This window comes from Sus scrofa, chromosome 6 (assembly GCF_000003025.6).
Source record: "Sus scrofa isolate TJ Tabasco breed Duroc chromosome 6, Sscrofa11.1, whole genome shotgun sequence".
Lineage (NCBI taxonomy): Eukaryota > Metazoa > Chordata > Mammalia > Artiodactyla > Suidae > Sus > Sus scrofa.
In genome coordinates this window covers 103,900,066-103,923,184 of record NC_010448.4, presented here as the reverse complement: position 1 = coordinate 103,923,184, position 23,119 = coordinate 103,900,066, and the positions used below count along the sequence as shown (strand labels likewise).

Genomic DNA, 23,119 nt, shown 5'->3' with positions numbered 1-23,119 from the left:
CTTTGAAGTTGGAAACACTTGGATTGCAGCCCCTTTCTTTCCCAAATTCTAATTCTGTGACCTTAACGCTTTTGAGATCTCAAGAGTTTCATGATTTACTTCTATCTTAGTAGTGTTTTGATAATTTCTTGCATTTCAATTTCTCTGTCTGTAAAATGAGAGGTAATAATACTCAACTCTCAGGATTATTTTTACCATTAAATGTGTTACTATGTTTAAAAGTGCTTAACATAGTGCTTGGCACCTAGTGAGTACTGTCAAAGAGTAGTTAGAAAATTTTTTAGTAGAAGATTATATGAACTGTATTTGATGTGAATTAAAAATGTAAGGTTGTTCTTGTATATTTTAGGCATATTTATCATTACTATATTCATGGCCCAAAAGGAAATGAAAAACGTTCCTCAAAAGAAGTTGGACCTTTCAACAACATTGATATTGAAGTAAGATAAAATTTTTTCTTAAAATATTGTGAATTATTAGGCATCTATTCCATTTGCAAGTGACTCTGAATAAGAAAAAAATCAGTCAATAAAAAGGCAATTCCTTCGTCCTTGTCTTCTACCAAATCACTTTCATAATTTGATATCTGAGTAAAGAGATCATTCTAGATGTATGTTTCTGGAACTTTTTTTTTTAAACCTTTGTTTACTATAGTATTTGAGTTCTTTTTTCTCTGTCTTCTGTAGAGATATGAACTGTTATTGAATATCATGTCTCAAGCAAGAAGGAAAAGGGACATAAATAGTTTCCCTTTTGTTCATAGAAGTCTCATGATGGTGAAGTAAGATCTAGAAGAACAGAACATTTGAGTATTGAGTTCTCAATATCCTTGCTCACAATTCTTGGGAAGAATTTCATGTACATGTTTATCCCACTTCCTAACTCTAGCAAGAAACCTTAAATTAAATATACTCATAAGTTATATGTCCTTCAGCTCTGCTTTGCTTACTTTATATTTTTTAGAAGTATATTGCTTATTGAGATGCTACTTAGAGATATTTGTCCCAAATAGAAATATATATATTTTATTAAGGTAGATAATTACTTGTGCAAATAAAAGTAGTTTTTGCCTGTTCTATTATTGGATCATAGCTGAGAACAAAAATAAAGTCCCTGTAGAATTTAATTGTTTTTGTTTTATTTTTGTTTTAGATTTCTATGTTTGAAAAGGGGAAGACACCTAAGATTGTCAACCTAAGGGAAATAGAAGATGACATGCAGACATTGTATATAAATACAGCAGCTGATAGTTTTGAGTTCAAAGCGCATGTTGAAGGAGATGGTGTAGTGGAAGGGATTATCCGTTATCACCCTTTCTTGTATGATAAAGAAACTTACCCTGATGATCCATGCTTTCCATCAAGTATGTTAATCTGTTATCTTAGCTATAGAATGTGAAGTTGTGATTTAGGATAGTGATTTGTTTTCTCAATAAGTACCGTTAGTTAGATTATTGAGGTTAAATTTAAAACCTTTTTTCCTTCTGCAAATCTTAAGTTGTTAAGGTATTTGCAATTTTTATAATTTTTAATTTTTGTGTATATTCACTTCCAGATAAGTAAAGCACTGGCTTTAAGAAACATTTTCTTTTATCATAGATCTTTTACTGAACTGAATTTTTAGCCATCGACTGCATAGTAACCCTTTATATAATTCCCTTGTCTTTCTTTTGTCTTTGTGTAGTTATTTATAAAAAAGTCTTAAGCTTTATTTAGTCATTAGTTTTTTCTTTATGCATTCTGATTTTGTCTTGCTATAGAAAGGCTGCTTGGACCTCAAGCTCATACAAAGATACTGTAGTTTTTTTCTTAATCATTTTGTGTTTAGATCTTTAACACATCTGTCATCTCCTTTTTTGTGTGTGTAGGATAAGATAAGGCTGTAATTTTATATTTTCCATGTGAATTTTCTGTTTCCTAGCACCAATTCTTGAATGTTAATGATTTTTGTGATAGTTTTAAATATCACTTCCGTAATAACATAAACACACAAAACTATTGACTTCTCAGCTGTTGTTAGCCAATAAAAATCACATTTTTATGATATTTAAAAAGCAAAAAAAATTGTAAAGTTTTAAATGTGACCTGTAACAGTGGTGTGACCCGTAACAGTGGGATTCTGGTGATTTTATTTAATGCTGCTGATTAAAAAAAGAAAGTACATAGATCTGGATTGTTTACTACATTGTAAACATAGATCTGGGTTTATTTTAAGGTATTGCATTATTTTGCGCTTATATACACCAGTAAGTATATTCTCTTGTCCTTTATACTATATATTGATATCTATAAGGCAAGACCCTCACTGCTTACTGTTCTTTTTTTGAGAAAATTCTTAATCTTTTGTTCTTCTAGGTAAACTTTGAAATCACTGTTTTGTTTTAAATATTTTCTTACATTTACAAACACTGATTCTCCATTTTACATGGGAGAAAAGTCTTTTGTTGTTGTTTTTTGGGGGGCCGCACACAGGGCATATGGAGATTCCCAGGCTAGGGATCGAATCAGAGCTGTAGCTGCTGGATTATGCCACAGTCACAGCAAGTCAGGATCTGAGCCATGTCTGCGACCTACACCATAGCTCATGGCAACACCAGATCCTTAACCCACTGAGAAGGCCAGGGATCAAACCTGGGTCCTCATGGATACTAGTCAGATTTGTTTCCACTGAGCCATGAAAAGAACTCTTGGAATCACTGTATATACGTTGAATTTAAAAGCAAACAGAAAAACCCAGTGGGATTATTGGGATTGCATTGTATTCATAGATTAACAATATTAAATTTTATCATTCAGAATAATTCCTTAGTAGATCCTTAGTATTGTGGGTTTTGGAACCAGATTTCCTGATTTGAATCCTGTCTTTGCAAACTTTGACAAACTACTGCCTACCTCTCTTTGTGTCCTTATCTATGAGATGGGGGTTAGTAGTTCATGCCTCATAGAAATATTGTGAGGGCTGAATAAGAAACTACTTCAAATAAACATTAAGTCCTCATGTATGTTATTACTCAATGACTCTGCCTCTTGAGAAGTTTGTGGTCTTGTTTTTTGGGTTTTTTGATTTTTTTGTTTTTGTTTGTCTTTCTAGGGCTGCTCCTGTGGCACATGGAGGTTCCCAGGCTAGGGGTCTAATCGGAGCTGTAGCTGCTGGCCTATGCCAAAGCCATAACAACGCCATATTGGAGCCACATCTGCGATCTACACCACACCTCATAGCAACGCCGGATCCTTAACCCACTGAGCAAGGCCAGGGATCAAACCTGAAACCTCATGGTTCCTGGTCAGATTCGTTAACCACTGAGCCATGACGGGAACTCCTTGTGGACTGTTTTTAATTTGCCATTTGTAATTTTTGTATGCTTATAGACAAAAAGAAATTTCTTCAAATAATATCTTAAAATAAGAGCCAGGAAGTTGAGTGATGATCAGAGGAGTTCTCTATGAGCAAGTGATTTGGTTTGAGTGAAAAGAAATTATACTTAGGAATATAAGGGTTTTTTGTGGGAAAAAGAAGGTTTTATTGGGGGATGTGGGGGAATTACTTAATACTAGAATAACTGAGGTATTGTTGTATCAGGATCATAATGTTTGATTCTAATTTATCTGAATACATGAAAATGAATTACTAACAAACAAAAATGTAGATCGTTGTGGCTTATAATGTAGGTTGTAATTCTAGCTGTTAACGTAGAGTAAAACTTAAATTCAGTATTATTTATTTGTCCAAACTAGGCAAACCTACTGCTGCTAGACACTATAGGTTACCCAGATAATTTTTATGTGAACATACTTGTTCTGACAGAATTGTGAAACTTGTGTTTTAGGTATAGGATTTAAGCTCCTATATTTATAAATAGATTTTTAAAGACTACGGGTTCAGTAGCTAGTATGGTACTTATAACACAGATTGATTAATATGTAAGTAGTTATTGACTTCTTAATGAGAAACACTGTTGGTAATGTGGAACCGCTTTGAAAAATCTGCCTTTCTGAGGGCAAATTAAGAATGAAGCTACCTTTAGCTTTTATAGAATACGTTAACAATCGTAAGAGTTTTGTTACCATTTCTCTGAAGCAGCTTCAACATTTCACTTATAGAAATTGATTTCTCAGTAATAAAAATTGCATATATTTTATAGCAATAAACACTTTGTTCTACTTACTCCTTTGTTCTAGAATTAAAAGATGAAGATGATGATGATGATTGTTTCATACTTGACAAAGCAGCAAGAGGGAAAAGACCTATTTTTGAATGTTTTTGGAATGGACGACTAATACCATATACATCTGTTGAAGAGTAAGTTCTGGAGTTCCTGTTGTGACTCAGTGGAAATGAATCTGACTAGCATCCATGAGAATGCAGGTTTGATCCCTGGCCTTGCTCAGTGGATTAATTGAGCTGTGGTGTAGGTTGCAGATGCAGCTCCGATCTGGCATTGCTGTGGCTGTGGTGTAGGCTGGTGGCCACAGCTCCGATTTGACCCCTAGTCTGGGAACCTCCATATGCCATAGGTGTGACCCTAAAAAGACAAAAAAAAAAAAAAAAAAAAAAAAAAAAAGAAAAGAAACACACGCAAAAAGAGTAAGTTCTGATTTTTGTTGAAATTATATTATCTTATGATTTAGTCTTTTTACTAACTAATATTTTGCTCTGTTCAAGCTTTGACTGGTGTGCTCCTCCTAAGAAGAGAGGGCTTGCCCCGATTGAGTGCTACAATAGGATATCTGGTGCATTATTCACTAATGACAAATTCCAGGTCAGCACAAACAAACTGACCTTCATGGATCTTGAGCTAAAATTGAAAGATAAGAACACCCTTTTTACAAGGATTTTAAATGGACAGGTATGGTTTTAAATATCAAGTTTTAAATATTTGCAAGTGTTCTATTTTAAGTACAACAAAAGTCACTAGTAGTATAGATTTGTACTGATAATTTGCATACTTTTCATTTTATTTAATCAGAAAAATATAACTTGTAATTGATGAGCATTTATGTGTTCACTCAAAAATTTCGAAATGATTAGCTCTTATTTGGATAAAATTTATAGATCTTTATCAGGTCTTGACATAGTGAATTGAAGCTACAGAAGCATGGCAGTTTGATAAGAGCATATAGGAACAATGTTATCTAACACAGGGCTCTGTGTGTATGTTAACGCAAACATGAATTTTAATCTAATCTTAGGGGTAAAATTGAGGTAGAACTGTGAAATACTTGGGGCTGAAAGGTGATTTGGGACTGATCAGTATTAAAATATGTGCATTAATCAATTGAAAAAGAATACATCTTTTAGAAAATTTACTAGAACTAGTGTTCTTTCATTCAACTGAATCATCTCAGAAACTTTTACTTGATAGCTACTCTTTCAGTAGCTTAATGTTAAGCTGCCGTGAGGTAGATACATTTATTCTGAACTTAAAATTGCTGAGCAGTGAACAGAATACATAACACATAGTATTTATAGTCAGTCATCCCTACAACCTATTGAAATTAATTTTACTCTTAATAAAAAGATTCTGAATCTTACATAATTTTATCTAATGCAAGGGCTGTACATTGAAATATAGCATAAAATTTGGTGAGCAGAGTGTCCCATTCCTGGTTAATAATTTTAATATTCTTGTCAAGTTGACAAAGTGACAGTAGTAATTTGTTGATTCAGGAAGGTGTTCGTACCTGGGAGTAGACTGGGGAGAGATTTCCTTGAAAATATATGTCATTTTGAGTATTTACCATGTTCATATATTTCTTATTCAAATAACCTTTTTTGTGGAGGGGGTTGCACTTGTGGCATATGGAGGTTCCCAGGCTAGGGGTCAAATCAGAGCTACACCTGCTGGCCTACACCACAGTCATAGCAACAAGGGATCCAAGCCGTTTCTGTGACCTACACCACAGCTCTTGGCAACGCTGGATCCTTAACCCACCAAGCAAGGCCAGGCATCAAACCTGCGTCCTCATGAATGCTAGTCAGATTGGTTTCTGCTGAGCCACAACGGAAACTCCCAAATAACTTTTTTAAATCAAACGTTTTTTTAATTAAGACATTGGCCTTCTAACTGCAAGCTGCAAAAACTTAAGCTGAAATCATTTTTAATTTTGTCCCATTTTCATTTGGAAATGCTCTCTTGTGGAATGAGGTATATAGGGAGAAATGAACTTCAGTAACTTCATGCACCATCTTCTGTGAAAGCATGTGATGTAGAGATGATCAAGATTATCTCTGCTGCTCATTTTCCTAAAGACAAGCATTAAACAAGTATATAGCAACTTATGTAGGAGTGTAAGTCTCTATACTATTTCCCAACAGGGTAAAGAATGATAGTAACACATTTTCTTTCTTTTTTTTTTTTTTTTTTGTCACTCTGTGGCATTTGGAGGTTTCAAACTGTAGTTGTGACCTAAGCTGCAGGTGTGGCAATGCTGGATCCTTTTTTTTTTTTTTTTTTTAGAGCCACACCTGGGGCATATGGAAGTTCCCAGTAGGCTAGGGGTCTAATTGGAACTATAGCTGCCTGCCTACACCATAGCTACAGCAACGCCAGATTTGAGCTGAGTCTGCGACCTATACCACACCTCGTGACAATGCCAGATTGAACCTGTATCCTTATGGATGCTAGTCAGGTCATCACAACAGGAACTCCCCAGATCCTTAACCCACTATGCCAGGCCTGGGATTGAACGTGCATCCCAGCGCTCCCAAGAGGCCAAGAGACCATCACAGTAGAAACACAAATAATGCCTTTTCTTATATATTATTAGAAAGCAACTTTTATGATTTTTTTTGAGTAAATATGTGTACATAAAATATATAAATAAAAGAGAAAATGTTTTTCGTAACAATGTTGCTCACCCTTTTTTCTCTATCACCCTATAAAAGAGCCTTTTTGACTTTTTCTCCCCCAAGTCACTCCCCCCATGATATTTTGATACTGTAGATATACCATATATATGATTAAGTACTATATGTGTTTATATCTGTGCTTGACATATAAAAAGATGTTTTAGTTGTTGAGAATGTGCATGATTCAAGGTATGATGACTTTCCCCTTTCCCCTGACCAGCTAGTTCTTCTCCTAGGCAGCATTGTTTGCCATTTTTTGTTATGTGCTAGGATTTAAAACAGGGAAGGAAATCTTTGTTGATATTGACCATTGGATCCAAGAATGGTGGCAAAGATTTTTTTTTCTTTAATTATATGTTTGTTACAAATCTTAATTTGTGATACTATACCTAGAGAATCCTAAAGACTCTACCAGAAAACTGTTAGAGCTCATCCACGAATTTGGCAAAGTTGCAGGATACAAAATCAATACACAGAAATTGATGGCATTTCTATATGACAATGAAAGAGCAGAAAAGGAAATTAGGGAAGCAATCCCGTTTACCATCGTATCCAAAAGAATAAAATACCTAGGAGTAAACCTACCTAAAGAAACAAAAGACCTGTACTCTGAATACTACAAGCCACTGATGAAAGAAATCAAAGATGACACAAATAGATGGAAAGATATACCATGCTCGTGGATTGGAAGAGTTAATATTATCAAAATGACTATACTACCTAAGGCAATCTACAGATTCAATGCAATCCCTATCAAATTACCAAGGCCATTTTTCACAGAACTCGAACAAAATATTTTAAAGTTTGTTTGGAAGTACAAAAGACCCAGAATAGCCAAAGACATCCTGAAAAAGAAAAATGGAGCTGGAGGAATCAGGCTCCCTCACTTCAGACTATACTACAAAGCAACAGTCATCAAAACCGCATGGTACTGGCACAAAGAAATATAGATCAGTGGAACAGGATAGAAAGCCCAGAATTAAACCCATGCACCTACAGCCAACTAATCTATGACAAAGGAGGCAAGGATATACAGTGGAGAAAGGACAGCTTGTTCAATAAGTGGTGCTGGGAAAACTGGACAGCCACATGGAAAAGAAGGAAATTAGAACACTCCCTAACACCATACACAAAAAGAAACTTCAAATGGATTAAAGACCTAGATATAAGACCAGACACTATAAAACTCTTCGAGGAAAACATAGGCCAAACACTCTCTGACATAAACGACAGCAACATCTTCTCAGATCCACCTCTTAGAGTAATGACGGTAAAAACAAAAATAAACAAATGGGACCTACTCAAACTTCAAAGTTTCTGCACAGCAAAGGAAACCAGAAACAACACGAAAAGACAACCCACAGAATGGGAGAAAATCTTTCAAATGAATCGACTGACAAGGGATTAATCTCCAAAATTTGTATAAACACCTTCTGCAGCTCCATACCAAAAAAAACAAACAACCCCATCAAAAAATGGGCAGAAGATCAAAAGAGACAGTTCTTCAAAGAAGACATACAGATGGCCAAGAAACACATGAAAAGATGTTCAGCGTCACTCATCATTAGAGAAACGCAAATCAAAACCACCATGAGGTACCACCTTACACCAGCCAGAATGGCCATCATCCAAAAGTCTACCAACAATAAGTGCTGGAGCAGGTGTGGAGAAAAAGGAACCCTGTTACGCTATTGGTGGGATTGTAAATTGGTGCAACCACTGTGGAAAACAGTATGGAGATTCCTCAGAAAACTAAAGATAGAATGACCATTTGATCCACCAATCCCACTCCTGGGCATCTATCCAGAGAAAACCACGACTCGCAAAGACACGTGTACTCTTCATGTTCATTGCAGCACTATTTACCATAGCCAAGACATGGAAACAACCTAAATCTCCATGGACAGAGGAGTGGATCCAGAAGATGTGGGACATATACACAATGGAATATTACTCAGCCATCAAAAAGAATGAAATACCAGCATTTTTAGTAACATGGATGGACCTAGAAACTATCATGCTAAGTGAAGTCAGCCATACAATGAGACACTAACATCAAATGCTTTCACTGACGTGTGGAATCTGAAAAAAGGACAGACTGAGCTTCTTTGCAGAACAGATGCTGACTCACAGACATTGAGAAACTTATGGTCTCCAGAGGAGACAGTTTGGGGGATGGGGGAATGTGCCTGGGCTGTGGGATGGAAATCCTGTGAAATTGGACTGTTATGATCATTATACAACTACAGATGTGATAAATTCATTTGAATAATAACAAATTAAAAAAAAAAAACAAGAAATCTTAATTTGTATGGGAGAAGGATCCAGCAAAATATTTTTCTGGGGTGGGCAGGTACATGGAAGGAAAATTGGAATGAATCTGAGAAGTCTTTGTGGTTTTATTTGTTTACTTGTAGTTGTATTTCATAGAACATTTAAAAATTTTACAGGAGCAGCGAATGAAAATCGACAGAGAATTTGCTTTATGGCTGAAGGACTGTCATGAAAAGTATGACAAACAGATAAAATTTACACTTTTTAAAGGAATAATTACTCGTCCTGATCTTCCTTCTAAAAAGCAGGGCCCCTGGGCAACTTACTCAGCAATAGAATGGGATGGAAAAGTATTCAAAGCAGGACAGCTGGTAAGTTTAACTTAGTTTCGATTTGAAAATTAATAGAGTTTGAAACTAAATTAGATGTATTAGAATTTATCAGCTATCAAAAATAATGTATATGCTTTTGGCTCCTCAGGAGCCAGAAAAGAATAAAAAGGCTGAACTGATTTTAATTATGTAATTTAACAGGGCATTTTTTAAAAAATTGATTTTTGCCAAAGCCTCAGTTAACAAGGTTTTTATTTTTTATTGTGCTAAATTTTATTCAAATGGAGAATTTCATTTTAAAAAAATGCAGTATGAAGAAATGATTTTTTAGCAAATTTTTAACAAGTATCTGTTGCTTGTAAGTTACTGTGCTCTTGACTGCATTGTGGAGAATGCAGCTTGAAAACAAATAACTTAAGCAAAATACTAACAGGTAAGAAGGGGGTAAGTGCTATGAAAAGAGAGGGTGATTAGTGTTTTCATAGTTTAGAAGAAGAGAATTTTCTGACTTTGGAGGGGCCTGGGAGAAGAGTGTAAATCATGCAGTTCTTTGGGCATAAAGTGGCATTTGTATGGACCTTGAAGAGGAGGTAGCTCAGGTTTACAGAGATAACTATAAAGGTAATAAATCCATAAATGTGACACTCTAATCATCATATATTGAAAGCCTTGGAATTGGATGTGGTCACCTTGAAGTAGTGTGTATAGCTAGACCCTGCTCTTTGAACCTTTAGAGGTTAGAAAACTGAAAAGGAGCTGACAGAGGAGAATGCAAAGGGAAGTAATATGGTGAGATAGAAGGAAACCACAAGAATAAAGTATCTGTGAAGTCAAGTGAAGGGTTTCAAGGAAGGAGTGATCAGTTTTGTCAAATTCTGTGTGTTGGTCAAGTAAAATGTTTTCTCAGAGAAGGTAATCTGAGCATAGAGACCAGTAAATGCTGGGAAACCACAAACAAACCACAGAATTGGATTGCTGCAACCTATTGTGTGTGTGTAGAGAAATAGTTCAGAAGTGAAATGAGGCTGGAAGGTAGCTTGGGTATAAACTATTATAGTCCCTGTAGTTGGGAATTTTTGAATTGGGCTAATAGAAGTGACCCTTAGATTTTTCAGGCCAGCTAAGAAAAATAAATACATAATGGGCAAGTTTTCAATTAATTTATTTGAAAGATGTGATAACTTTGTAAGTTACTGTTCACAGTCTGCAAGCAACATTTTATGGGGGAAATGGTTTGAGGTGACTGGCATTCATGAGTGACTTTGAAGGTGTTATGGACCTTTTAGACACATGCATAACTGACATTTTTGTATGAAGAATCTGCTGCTTCTTTTCAAAGATATGTTACAAATAAGTGGAGCACTTATGAATATAACTTTATTAGAATATTAGAATGCTTTTTTCATTTTGCTAATTATAGATGCTGAGTTTTTTCCTTATATAAAAGTTATGTTAAATAATTATGAATATTAAACCTACCTTTCTAAGTAAATATTAATACTAAATCCTTATTTTTAAACCCTAAATATTAGGTCAAGACAATCAAAACACTTCCTCTCTTTTATGGAAGCATTGTAAAATTTTTCCTTTATGGTGATCATGATGGAGAAGTATATGCTACAGGAGGAGAGGTTCAAATTGCAATGGTAAGATCCCAAGTAACAAAAAAAATTTTTTTTTTGCTTTTAAGTGCCGCACCTGTGGCATATGAAAGTTCCCAGGCTAGGAGCTGCAGCTGCCAGCCTGTGCAACAGTCACAGCAGTGTAGGATCCGAGCTGCATCTGTGACAGCTCATGGCAATGACAGATCCTTAACCCACTGAGTGAGGCCAGGGATTGAACCCTTATCGCCATGGACACTAGTCGGGTTCATTTCTGCTGAGCCACAATGGGAACTCCCTAGAAAAAATATTGAGTCTTTTGGTACTGCTCTTTCTTTTGCTTAATTGTTAAAATAAAGATACGGTATTCTATTTTGCCTTATATTTGGCTTTTCCATTGGATGAAGTAGTGGTAGCGTGAATTTTTATGTTTCATATTTGGTGTTTTTAATAATCTATGGAATTTATCAGCCCAGTGTTTAGCCAATGTTACATATATTATTGCTAGTTATCATGGTAATATTATAAAGTGCACATTTCATCCAAGGCCTGCAAACCAACTTTGGAGCCAGCCTATCTTGAGAATGAATAACAACTCCAAAACTAGAGCAGGTTTTATCCCTATACCATGCTCTTGTTAAAATTTGAATCGCATATAATTGGGCCAAAGTAGTTTACATGAAAAATAGAAATAAACACTGTAGTATAATGTAGTAATAACTATTATGATTTATATAGTTAATTAGGATAAAAATATATTTCTTTGGAAGAAACAGATGTTCTCATTGTAGCCAAATTATCATAGCTTTTTTTTGAAATGTTGCTATAAATTTATTCAGGAACCTCAAGCACTGTATGATGAAGTAAGAACTGTGCCAATTGCAAAACTGGATAGGACAGTTGCTGAGAAAGCTGTGAAAAAATATGTAGAAGATGAAATGGCAAGGTAATTTACATTTCAAGATGCATGGTAAAAAAATAACAAGGAAAATCAAGAGTTGTCTTTTTACCTATTCTTGAGTGTTATATTCTAATAGGGCTCTTGTAGTAGATGTATGTGTTGTGGCAAACTTCTTGCTGTTAAAAAAAACTATGAGCTCTAGTTATAAAAACGGAATTCTGTAATGAGGATATCCTGAAATGAGGATATCTTATATCTACAGTGTCACTGTTCCTGCACCATGATTAAGTTTGTTAAAGAAAAAAAAAAAAAAACTTTGGCCTATACTGAGAAGAAAATGGTAGTAACCGCTGAGTGGTAGAGATTAGGATAAAAGAAATAAAAGGAAATCTAAAAACAGAACTGTTTGTGGTTCTTGTAGAGCTAATGATGCAATCATTTTGATTCTTACTGAATTTCACTGGTAATTCTTTTATTTTTAGAGTTTATCCTGTCTCTCAAAGGTAGCTTGTACTGTAAATAAATAGAAAAATCACAAAAAAATGAATAATTCCTGGCTGTTAACACTGAGAAATTTTGTCTTCATATAGAATTTCAGATTTAATCTTTAAAAAAAATTAGAAATAAATGTTGAAGTTTCTAGTAGCTTTTATTTTTAAAAATAAAACCACAATTAATTAACACGGTTCATGAAACATTAATATTCTGGTTTCATAATAGGCTCCCTGATAGACTGTCAGTAACTTGGCCTGAAGGAGATGAATTATTGCCAAATGAGGTTAGGCCTGCTGGAACCCCCATTGGTATGTTTTTTGGGTTTGGGAGTGGGGAGGGTTGTTTTTGTTTTTCTTAAATACTGAAAAAATGCTTTTCTCCTGTCTTACATTTCATGGTAAAAGACCATGCAAAATTAAAGTGCTATGTGGAGACCTAGCACATTCATCAGATTCTTTAGGTATAACTTATGACATTCTTGTTTTAAATTTTGGATCGATAGGTGCATTAAGAATTGAAATATTGAATAAAAAAGGGGAAGCAATGCAAAAACTTCCAGGAACAAGTCATGGAGGGTCAAAGAAACTCCTGGTTGAGCTCAAAGTTATATTACACTGTAAGTATGCAAACTAATTTGGATCTTTATTATTGTTCTTAAAAGTATAATACATATTTTAACATCTTTGTACAATTATTGATGACCTAGCAATCTGACATATAGCACATTTGATTAAAGTTAGGAGTTTCCCGGAGTTCCCGTCATGGCTCAGTGGTTAATGAACCCGACTAGGATCCGTGAGAACGCAGGTTCAATCCCTGGCCTCGCCCAGTGGGATAAGAATCTGGCGTTGCTGTGAGCTGTGGTGTGGTGGTATGGGTTGCAGATGTGGCTCAGATTACTGTGGCGATGGCTGTGGTGTAGGCCAGCAGCTATAGCTCTGATTGGACCCCTAGCCTGGGAACTTCCATATTCCACATGTGCAGCCCTAAAAAAGACAAAAAATAAAATAAAAAAAATTTAAAGCTAGGGTTTTCTGGAACTCCCATTATGGCTCAGCGGGTTAAGAACCCGACATAGTGTCTGCGAGGATGCAGGTTCAGTTCTTGGCCTTGCTCACTGGGTTTAGGATTCAGCATTGCTGCAAGCTGTAGCATAAGTTGGCTGGCAGCTGCAGCTGGGATTTGACCCCTAGCTCGGAAACTTCTGTGTGCCTCAGGTGCAACTGTAAAAAGAAAAAAAGTTAATAGTTTCAAATGTGTTATGAATAGTCCATTTTTAAAAAGTCAGTAGTTTTCTGAGGGTTTTTTTTTTTTTTTTTTAAACACTTTATTCTGAATTTTCCCATGTAGGTAACTGTGAGCTAAAATAAAGATGTGGAATATATACATATAGACATTTGTACTGAATAAGAGTTTAGATTAGATAATCCTTAAGATCCCTCCTAAATCTAAAATACTATGTCTCTGAAATTTTGGACCAAAAGTACTGGTTTCAGGTGAGAAGCCTGGTCCAGTCTTTGGTTTAGAGGGAAAAGAACTGCATATTATTGTTCATCTTGTATTTTGCTAATTTGAATCACCTTGTTTGTTAATTTTCTTATCTCTTGTTTTGTCTTGACTGCTTGAAAGTATTTTCAATTTATGTTTTCAGTAATCTCTTCTGTCTTTATATTCGTGCATGTTTGGTCCATGGATTTTCAACATACGGTGTTTTCTTCAGTATATGTTTATTTCCAACATTTAAAAACTATTCAGTGGTATTATATAGTTCCATTGTTGTAAGTGTTTTTTTTTTTTTTTTTTTTTTTTTTTTTTTTTAGGCCTTTCAGCAGTATTGAACAGTTTGGCTAACTTTTTTTATTGTTGTACTCCTATTTTTGGCCTTTTTGACTCTCTATAGTATATTTCTCCAACTTTTTTTTTTCTGTCGCTGGCTTAGAACAGCATACATTTATTTTACCATTCTCTAGGTCATCCATCAGAGGTGGATTTCACTCTGCTAAAATCAAAGCGTTAGCAGGATTATGTTCCTTCTGGAGGTTCTAGGGTAGCCTTGCACTTTTCACTTCTAGAAGCCACCTGCATTCCTTGGCTTGTGGTTCCTTACTCCATCCTCAAAGCCGGCAATATAGCATCTTCCAATCTCTGACTCTGACCCTCTTACCTCCCTCTCATGAAGAAGAGAAAAATCTGCATATTGGCATACCTTGTTTAAGCGTACTTTGCTTATTTCCCTTGCAGATACTGCATTTTTTAAAAAATCCAGGGATGGGGCAACCGTGTGTTGAGCAAGTCTCCTGATGCCATTTTTCCAACAATATTTGCTCAATTCATGTCTCTGTGTCACATTTTAGTAATTCTCTCAACATTTCATTATTGTATTATTCTGGCAACATTTTAATTATGGTGTTTGTCACGGTGATCTGTGATGTTATTACTAGGCCTTGCTAAAGGTTCAGATGATGGTTAGCATTTTTTAGCAATAAAGTATTTTTTAATTGAGGTATGTACTTTTTTTGAAGGAAATGATACTGTTGCACACTCAATACATAGTATAGTGTAAACATAACTTTTTTTAACCAAGAATTAAAATTAAATTTATTTAAAATATTTCCATGTTTTTTCACATTTCCATGTTTAATTATTATTATTTTTTAAATAGTTATTTCCCCAATACAATTTTTTTTCCTACTGTACAGCATGGTGACCCAATTATACATACATGTGTACATTCTATTTTCGCACATTTCATGCTCCATCATAAGTGACTAGACAGAGTTTCCAGTGCTACACAGTAGGATCTAATTGCTAATAAACATAACTTTTATATGCACTGGGAAATGAAGAAATTCATGTGATTCACTTTATTGTGATATTTTGTTGTGATGGTGTGAAGCCAAACCTGTATTATCTCTGAGGTCTGCTTCTATATATGTGTTTTTTAATTAGTAGGTTTTTTTAATTGTAAAATATATATAACAAATTTACCACTTCACTCATTTTAAAATATAGTTTAGTGACATTAAGTACATTTACAGGCATACCTTGTTTTGTGTTTCACATTACTTTATTGTGCTTTGTAGATAGTGCTTTTTTTTTTTTTTAACATATTGAAGGTATTTGGCAACCTGCCTTTCAGATGATAGTTATCATTTTTAAGCAATAAAGTTCTTTTTAAATAAGGTATGTACACTTTTTTAGACAATGCTATTGCACACTCAATAGACTACAGCATAATAGAAACATACTTTTCCTTTTCTTTTTATTCTTTTGGCTGAGTCCGTGGCATTGGAAGCTCCCAGGCCAAGGATCGAATGCACGCCACAGCAGTGATCCACGCCTCTGCAGTGACACTGCCAGATCCTTAACCTGCTGTGTCACAAGAACTCCTAAACTAATTTTAATTTGCACTGGGAAAAAAAGTGTGACTTGCTTTATTGCACTATTCGCTTTTTTCAGTGGTCTGGCATTGAACCTATAGTGTCTCCCAGTTATGCCTGTACATTATTATGCAACCATTACAACACTCAATCTCCAGAAATTTTTCCTTATCCCAACTTGAATTTCTGGTTTTTTTTTTGTTTGTTTGTTTGTTTTTTGCTCTTTAGGGCCGCACCTGTGGCTTATTGAGGTTCCCAGGCTAGGGGTCTAATAAATCACAGCTACAGCTACTGTCCTTTGCCACAGCCACAGCAATGCTATGTCTGAGCTGTGTCTACAACCTACACCACAGCTTACAGCAACGCCAGATCCTTAACCCACTGAGCAAGGCCAGGAATTGAACCCACATCCTAATGGATGCTAGTCGGGTTCGTTAATCACAGAGCCACGAAGGGAATTCCTGAATCTGTTTCAGTAAATTCTCATTACTCCCTCCCCTGATCCTATGATAATCACTTTCCTGCTTTGTTGCTGTGAATTTGACTGATTTATGTATCTCCTTTAAATGGAGTCATGCAATATTTGTTCTTTGTGTCTAGCTTATGTCATTTAGCATAATATCTTCAAATCCCACCTGTGAAGAATTGTGTCAGAATTTCCTGCCTTTTTAAGAGTAAATAATATTCCATAATATATCTATACTATGTTTTGTTTATCCATTCATCCTTTAATAGACATTTGGGTTCATTCCACACTTTAGCCATTGTGAATAATGATGCTGTGAACATTGAGGTACAAATATTTTTTCAGGTCCCTGATTTCAGTTGCTGGATCATATGATAATTCTATGTATAACTTTGAGGAACTGCCATCCTGTTTTTCACAATGGCTGCACTATTTTACATTCCCATTAGCAATACACAGGATTCCACATCCTTGCCAACACATTATTTTCAGTTTCATTTTGTTTTTGATAAAAGTCATCCAAATTGTGATGTGTTACTATTGTGGTTTTTATTTGCTTGAACATCTTTTCATGTGCTTATTGGCTATCTTGTTCTCTTCTTTGGAGAAATATTTATCAAATCCTTTGTTCATTTTAAAATCAGATTATTTTTTGTTAAGTTTTAGAAGTTCTTTATGTATTTTGGATAATCCATATCAATTAGATGATTTACATATATTTTCTTCCATTCTGAGTTACCTATAGGTTTCCTTTTCTCCTTATTGATGACATCCTTTGCAGAAAAGTTTTTAATTTTGATTTAGTCCAGTTTTTCTATTTTTGCTTTTGTTGCCAGTGCTTTTGGTGTCATATTACAAGAAGTCATTGCCAAATCCAATGTCAAATAGCCTTTCTTAAATATTTTAGAGTTTTACAGTTTGAGTTCCTACTTTTAGTTCTTTGATCCATTTTGAGTTAACATTTATATTTAATTATTTTCTTCTTTTGTATATGTTATTTTTTTTGTTTGTGGATATCTCATTTTCCCAGCACTTTTTGTCAAGGTCTTGTCTTTGCCCTTTTGCATGGTGTGGTACTCTTGTCAAAAGTAATTTGGCTTTATGTATAGTGGCTTCTTTCTGGGCTCTTTATTCCATTGGTCTATATGTCTTTCCTTAGTACCACACTGTTTTTTAGTTACTGTAATTTTGTAGTAAAATTTAAAATGAGGAAGTGCGAGTCCATCTTCATATTTCCTTTTTAAGACTATTTGTGCAGCAGAAATTGACAGAGCGTTGTAAATCAACTATAATAGAAAAAATAATAATCTTTAAAGAAACTTCTAAAAAAGACTATTTTGGCTGTTTGAGTCCCTTGGGATTTTCTATAATTTAGAATGGGTTTTCTATTTATGCAAAAAAAAAAAAAAAAAGATGGCGTTGGGGTTTTGCTAGGTATTTTATTGAATCTGTAGACTAGTGGGTTATTATTGTCACTGTAATACCATGAACATGATTTTGTATCCTGCAGGTTTTCTAAATTTATTAGCTTTAATAGTGTTTTTGTGGAATCTTCAGAATTTTATGCATCTGTAAACAGATAATTTTATATTCTTTTCCAAAATTTTTTTTCTTTCTTTTTTTTCCTTTTATCTTATTGCTCTGTTTAGGACTTATAATACCATGTTGAATAGGAGTGCTGAAAGTGGCATCCTGTCTTATTTCTGACCTTAGAGGTAAAGCTTTCAGACTTTCATCATTGAGAATGGTAGCTGTGGCCTTTTCATAGTTCTGCAAGACTTTATGCAAGATCTAGCCCTGTGCTTCTTAGTTTCATCTCATACCATGTTTATTCTCATTCACTATACTCCTAATCATAATTGCTTTTTTTATTGTTGCCATATCAGCCCAGTTTTCCTACCTTTGGACCTTTGCCTTTTTCCCTGCTTAAAACTTTCAAATAGTAAATAATTGACAAGCTGTTTATTTCTCAGCTTTCAGATTATCATTTTCTCAGAAAGGCTTCTGATAATGATGATAGATTTTTTTCAATTTTATATTTATTTCCTTAAATTTATTGTAGAACTTGAAATTTTATTATTTAAATAATATAATAATAAATTAATAATAAATAATAATTTTTGCTCTTCAGAATGGGTGGCAAAGTATTTATAAAGGATTAGATAGTAAATATTTAGGCTCTGAGGGCCATAAGTTCTTTGTCACAGCTTCCTAGCTGCCATTCTAGAATGAAAGCAGCCATGGGTGATAAGGTAATTTGTAGACCCCTTGCTCTATAAGGTAGAGCATGAGAGCAAGTTCCTGGGCCAGGGATTGAACCTATGCCCCATAGCAATGACAGTGCCAGATCCTTAAACCTGCTGCACCGTAAGAGAGCTCCAGGGCAAGGATATTACTTGTATTCTTCACTGTTTTCTAGTTCCTGGTATATAGGAGGTAATTAATATAAGTATTTGTTGAATAAATACATAAAAAACAAAAAAGTTACTTGGTCTTTTCTTGAGAACTTCTGATGGTCTGTATCATTTCCATTACAGATTTATAATGGAAACATTGTTTAATTAAATTTTTCTATTACGAATGAAAGATAAATTCGCTTATATGATAAGCCCTATTGTATAAAGGTTAACCTAATTCAACAGTGGTGTAATATTTGATTGCACTTACTTTCATGTGTTTTTGTGATTGTTGACTCTCAAGTGCATGCATCTCTAAAAACAAAGATATTTTCAATTAGCATAGTAATTCTTTGGTATCTTGTAGTACCCAATCCAACTTAATTTCTCTGAGTTCCTTCCTTCCTTTCTCCCTCCCTCCCTCCCTCTCTTCCTCCCTTGCACTCATGCTATGCAGAAGTTCTTGGACCATAAATCAAACTTGGGCTACAGCAGTGATGCCAGGTCCTTAACCTGCTGGGACACCAGGGAACTCCTTTTTTTGGGGGGGATAACCTTTTATGGTTGTCTTTTGGTGATTGGTTACATGTGTTATATTTAGTTACTATATGTCTTCTTCAGTTCCTTTTTTTTTTTCCTTCAGAATAGAGCCCCCTTATTTTTTTCCATGACAGTAATTTGCTGACAACCTGTTCACTTGTACGTAGAGTGTTTCACCTATTTCTACTTGGAATGTCATTTAACTTGTTCTACTGTTTGTTCTATTTCCTGAAAACTGCAGGTTACTCCAAAAGCTTGAATAGATCTAAGTTTACCTTTTTCCTTTCCCCTAAAGCAAGAGTCAGTACTTTGTAGTGAATCTGTATTTATGATATTACATTGAATCATTTAATGACTAACTAATTTTCCCACTTTTAGTGTGGCCAGGATGGGTTATTGAATTTACTTGGCTAAAATGATTATAAAGTTCTCCCTTCCCCTGTCATGTAATGGTTTCATCCATTAATGATGTTTTGCTTAAATTAGTTATTTGGTATGCAAAATGGTGATTTTTTTTTCTCTTGGTTCTTTGATTTCTTCTTAATTTATTGTCCTGTTATCCCAATTTCTTATCTTATATATTAATAAGTAATTTCTGTTATCAGTTAGGGTCTTTGGTTTACTCTAAAACACAATTTTTGCAGGAAAGGCAGCACAAAGGCTTAATTCTTTTTCTTTAATTAGCAGTCAGGAATTTGGTGCTGTAATAAACTGCTAAGTGATTGGTTTTTTTGTGTTTTGTGAAAGTGTTTTTGTGGATTTTTATAGATTTAACATGCTTCATTGATTTTGTTGTTCCTTCATGTTTGCTCCTCTATCCTCTGATACGACTCTCTTTGTCTTTGATTTGAGCTTTATTCCTTTTTGGCTCAAAATATCCTAGAATCTTCTTGGACATCTTCTGTCCTCGAACTGGATTCATCCATTTGCTCCTGCTTCCTTTCATTGGAGAATGGTATTTAGGGGCCTTAGTGTTAGGATTGCTCATGGCCAGTGGCTGAAATTGCTCCTAAGCTTTTTCTTTTAGAATAGAAAAACTGAATTTGAATTTATATTTTAAGTTTTTATTTAACCACTTTGATTTTATGCTTTTATGTTAAATCTTGATTGTTAATGATTACTTATTTGCTTTATTCTATAATACATTTAGTTTCAAAATAATGACATTTGTAAAATTACTGCTGCTTTTTTTTTTTTTTTTTTCTTTTTTTTTTTCCTGCAGCCACAGCATGGGCAAGTTTTCTGGCCAGGGACATGGCACAGTTGCAACCTGCCACAGTTGCAGCCTATGCTGCAGGTGTGGCAGCAGTGCTGCATCCTTAACCCACTGCACCCCAAGGGAACTTGCAAATTTGACTTCTTAGAAGTGCTGTTTGTCCTTAGTGTTTATAACAGGTTTATTTCTCTGTGTATAAATAGTGAAGAAATTATTCTAAAGTCAGTCACTTGAAATAATTTTTTAAAAATGTGGTCATGTTAGCTACATACATTTTGATTTTGTGTATGAATTGCTTTATTTTAATTGAATTTTGAAAATATTTAACTCATTTGCATAATTCCAAAGTCAAAAATAAATAACGAGGAATATTTCAGAGAAGTAATATCATCCTTCTATTCTGTTTTTTTTCCTCCATCTTAAGGTAGTAGTTTTATTGGTATTAGGCCTCTCTTCCCTGTATTTCCTGTTATGATGCTAATAAGCAAGTGCAAATGTGTTCATAGTTCTTTCCCTTTCTTAAAAAAAGGTAGCGTCTGTTTTTACTCCTTTCTTTTTCTCTTAATAGATCACTAGGTCTTAGAGATGAGTGCTATTTTAACCTTGAAGAAAACTTTTAAAGAACATTGTTTTTAATATCAAAAGAAAATTACCTCTGTATTCTTTTGTTTGTACCAGTTAAGCTCATTTACAGATGCATATTTAAGAATTGAAATAAAGCAATTTTAATAGGTTGAATGAGTAAATTTCATTATGCTCTTGACTTACATAGGATAGCTTTAGATATTTCAAAGTTGCAGAACTGTTTTTTTAAATGTACAGAAATATATATTTGATGCCAGTGTGACATTTTCTATTCATGTTCTATATTCAGTTTCTCAAGGTATAAATTTTTTTTTCTTTTATTAAGCTTCAAGTGGAAATAAAGAAATCATTTCACATATTAGTCAACATGGAGGAAAATGGCCTTACTGGTTTAAAAAAATGGGTGAGTTTATTATTTGGAATGTTAAAAATTATATCAGTATTATGTTTACTTGAATTTTAATTTCTTCTTAATTTGTCCAGAAAATATTCATAAGTTGGGGAATTATACATTGAAGTTACAAGTTGTATTGAATGAAAGTAATGCAGACACTTATGCAGGAAGACCACTACCATCTAAAGCAATTAAGTTTTCTGTTAAAGGTAAGCAAAACACCATTTTATAACTCCATATGCAAAAGGTGGCATTTTAAATCAAAACGGAAATAGATAATTTAATAGAAGATGTTTGACCTATTGTATAACCATCTTGGTCTAGAATGGCTTTATAATTCTGCTTAATAATCATTTCTTAGAAATTTTTGAAAACATCATTGTTTTCTAGCTTACCTTGTTACTGGTAAAGTCTAAAGTTACTCTAATTCCTGATCTTTTCATGTTAACCTCCTCCACCCCTCTTCTGCAGTTCCCTGATGTTTGAATAATTGGGGGTCCAAAGGAGCAGAGGGAATCCCAATTTCTAAAATTTTAAACGCTAGGAATTTTTCTTGAATTACTTCAGTTTCCTACTCTTTTTTTCTTTCTCAGCATCTTATTAAAATGTTGGACCTCTTGACTGGTGTACTAATATTGTTTTTCCTGCTCTCTGTCTTTTGGTTTTATTTTTCGACTTTATGAGACTTCCCTAACATGATGTTTTACATTTATTGAAGTTTTCCTTCTGCTATTATTTTTACTTTCTAAAATCTTTTATTCTCTAATTATTCCCTTTTCAAAGCATTCTCTTCCTCCCGCATGGATTCAGTATCTCTGTTCTCTGCAGCTATTAATAATAATGGTATTTTTTTCTTGGTGCTTTTAAACTTTATTCATAGCCTGTTTCCTCCATGTTGTTTTTTGTTTAATATTTGCTCTGGGCCTTTCATAACATTCTTTAATTAACTAGCGATTTGCTCACATTTAGTAATAGAAGACGTGAGAGCTTTTATTTCATTTGGGGAGATTACTGTTAGAGAATTTTAGGGTTTTTCCCTCTTTTGCTGTTCAGATTTGCCAGAGTAAAATGTAAACACTTGAATGCCAGCATTTTGGGAGCCGAACTGGGGAAGATTGTTGGAGGTTTCACATTCAGTGTTAATCTTTGACTCAGTTTTCCTATTTTTCAGTAAACTATGTCACTTTCAGTAGTGCTGTGCCCCTTACTCCTTAGACCTGCTCTTGGAGTTCCCATCGTGGCTCAGTGGTTAACGAATCCGACTAGGAATCATGAGATTGTGGGTTCGATCCCTGGCCTCGCTCAGTGGGTTAAGGATCCGGTGTTGCTGTGAGCTGTGGTGTAGGTTGCAGACGTGGCTCGGATCCTGCATTGCTGTGGCTTTGGTGTAGGCCAGCAGCTACAGCTCCAATTAGACCCTTAGCCTGGTAACCTCCATATGCTGCAGGAGCAGCCCAAGAAATGGCAAAAAACCAAAAAAAACAAAAAACAAAAAAAAAAAAAAAGAAAAAAAAAAACACCTGCTCTTAACTTCCCCAGACAAGAAACCTTCCATCTTTTGCTAGAAGATGAGGAAGGCAGTTAACTAGCTCCCTGGATTGAGGGGTGGACATCTGGAGAACTAATTCTCAAATAGACTTCAGTTTTTATTTCAACTTCACTCCAATTTGATACAGCCATTTTTGAGATT

General features: G+C 34.5%; 1 protein-coding gene across 3 annotated transcripts in view; it reads left to right on the top strand.

Annotated features, from left to right (window-relative positions):
* SMCHD1 (structural maintenance of chromosomes flexible hinge domain containing 1) overlaps positions 1-23,119 on the top strand; it is a 176,326-nt gene that overhangs the window by 62,873 nt on the left and 90,334 nt on the right. For all 3 annotated transcript variants that reach the window (XR_002345042.1, XM_021096138.1, XM_021096137.1), the window contains exons 9-19: positions 350-440; positions 1,153-1,363; positions 4,179-4,299; positions 4,663-4,846; positions 9,300-9,494; positions 10,988-11,101; positions 11,896-12,002; positions 12,678-12,760; positions 12,955-13,068; positions 21,361-21,438; positions 21,519-21,638. Coding sequence is in view for 2 of the 3 variants with exons in the window: in XM_021096138.1 (XP_020951797.1) it covers positions 350-440; positions 1,153-1,363; positions 4,179-4,299; positions 4,663-4,846; positions 9,300-9,494; positions 10,988-11,101; positions 11,896-12,002; positions 12,678-12,760; positions 12,955-13,068; positions 21,361-21,438; positions 21,519-21,638 (1,418 nt within the window). In the remaining variant the exon portion in view is untranslated. The remainder of the gene's footprint in view (positions 1-349; positions 441-1,152; positions 1,364-4,178; positions 4,300-4,662; positions 4,847-9,299; positions 9,495-10,987; positions 11,102-11,895; positions 12,003-12,677; positions 12,761-12,954; positions 13,069-21,360; positions 21,439-21,518; positions 21,639-23,119) is intronic.